General features: G+C 57.5%; 1 protein-coding gene across 1 annotated transcript; it reads left to right on the top strand.

Annotated features, from left to right (window-relative positions):
- Positions 1-265: 265 nt before the first annotated feature.
- LOC125530968 (tetraspanin-2-like) lies at positions 266-1,856 on the top strand (the record flags this gene model as incomplete). The annotated part of the gene is given in 2 exon segments (XM_048695375.1): positions 266-1,186; positions 1,843-1,856. Coding segments are annotated over 2 exon segments (524 nt in total), but the record flags the coding sequence as incomplete, so codon positions are not given.
- Between the last annotated feature and the right edge of the window lie 27 nt (positions 1,857-1,883).

Raw genomic sequence — 1,883 nt, 5'->3', positions numbered from 1 at the left:
GGTTGGGGCAAGTTCACAAGCTAACTCAAAACAAAAGATTAAAATGCCACTGCCGGCAACACGATGACGAAACACCGATTCTATTATTAAACCGTCATTTAAATCGATTGTACGTCGTCTTCCAGCGGTTGCACCCCCGTGACTTACGAATCCATTCAAACGCCCGAAAGATAGCTATTTTTTTTTTCAAGTTCAGCTGAAAAGCCATGTCGGCCGAAGCGCACCTCACCCCGCCGGGATGGATTTGCGGCCTTCCCGTCCCCGATGAAACGAAGTCGGCACGCCAGCACGTCCAGATTTTCTGTAGCAGCACGCCCGACGGTGTCAATCAGTGGCATCGGCGCCGCCTTCTCTCCTCTCACCGGCGGACGCAGCACGGCGACACGACACGTGCGGGTGCGTCCACGGAAGCTGCCGGTGCCGACCTCCGCCATCTCATCGGTACATCATCCAAGACGCGCCTCACCGCGGGCTGCCTGAGTGAGCAGCGTGTGCCCGTGTCCTCCATTTCACTTCACACCTTCTCTGCAGGTGCAACGCAATACCCTGGAAATTACACAAGGGCGAACAAGAAAAGTCTCCCTCCTTTCCAGTCACAGACTCGCTTCACTCCACTGCTCGCACTCTCACTCCCACTCTCGCTCGCTCCGTCGGCGAGTCCGCCCGCGCCGCGGGCATGGCCGTGAGCAACAACATCACGGCGTGCCTCAACTTCCTGGCCCTAATCTGCACCATCCCGGTGGTGGCCACGGGCCTCTGGTTCGCGTCCAAGCAGGGCGCCGAGTGCGCGCGGCTGGCGCGCTGGCCCGTGGCCATCCTCGGCGGGCTCCTCCTCCTCGTCGCCCTCGCCGGCTTCGTCGGCGCCTACTGGAACCGCCAGGGCCTGCTGGCCGCCTACCTCTTCGCCATGGCGGCCCTCATCACGCTCCTCCTGGCGCTCCTCGTCTTCGCCTTTGCCGTCACCCACGGCTCCGGCGCGTACGACGTGCCCGGCCGCGCCTACCGCGAGTACCGCCTCGAGGGCTTCTCCGGCTGGATGCGCGGGTACGTCGCCGGGGACCCGCGGCGGTGGGAGGGGATCCGGGCGTGCCTCGCCGCCTCGGACACCTGCAAGAAGCTCACCATGGAGACCGCCTTCTTCATCGCCCCCGAGCAGTTCTACCAGTCCGACCTCTCCCCTCTCCAGGTACTACTGATTAAATTACTGATGTTAACTGCTCCAATTTTCACGAGTAATCACGTTCATTGCCCGCATTGTAGTATTAATCGGTAAATCGAGGGCCGCAGCGTGCCCATTCCAGGGATTCTAATCTGAAGTGGGTGCTAGTTAGTGCCAATAGGAATCGAATCATCAGCGAACAAACACCGTGTGGGCTCTATGGAAGAAAGCAGGACTAAATTATACACATCCATTGGCGGACTGCATCGTGTGAGATTCATCTTGTTCCTTGTGTGCAAATGGTCTAAAATCGAATCAATGCCAGGTAGGCTGATGATTTTGGGGGCTTAGCGTGCAAGTGCAAGTAGGTCCTGTCCATGTGAGCACCACTAGTAAGCTTGTAGAAGAAAGAGCTGTAATTGAACTTGAAGCGAAGATGGTGCTATCTAGGAGTACTACATGTGAGAATAGATCGGCATAGAAATGTGGGTCAGCGCACGCAAGCGTGTAATTTGGCTTATCCTAGTATATGATTACCAATAAGAGGCGATCGAAGCTTCCATGTGCATGATGCAACCAAATTTGCTAACCAGCTCACGCAGACACGCTGCATGCGCTCATTCTTGTCCCCTTGCGTAACCGCTTGCTCCGGACTTACTCTCTGGTTGTCGTCGTGCGTGCAGTCCGGCTGCTGCAAACCGGCGACCGCGTGCGGGGACGCGGC

Source organism: Triticum urartu, unplaced genomic scaffold, assembly GCF_003073215.2.
Source record: "Triticum urartu cultivar G1812 unplaced genomic scaffold, Tu2.1 TuUngrouped_contig_6688, whole genome shotgun sequence".
Classification (NCBI taxonomy): Eukaryota; Viridiplantae; Streptophyta; class Magnoliopsida; order Poales; family Poaceae; genus Triticum; species Triticum urartu.
Note: the sequence above shows the minus strand (reverse complement) of the source record. Positions and strands in the feature narration are given on the sequence as shown.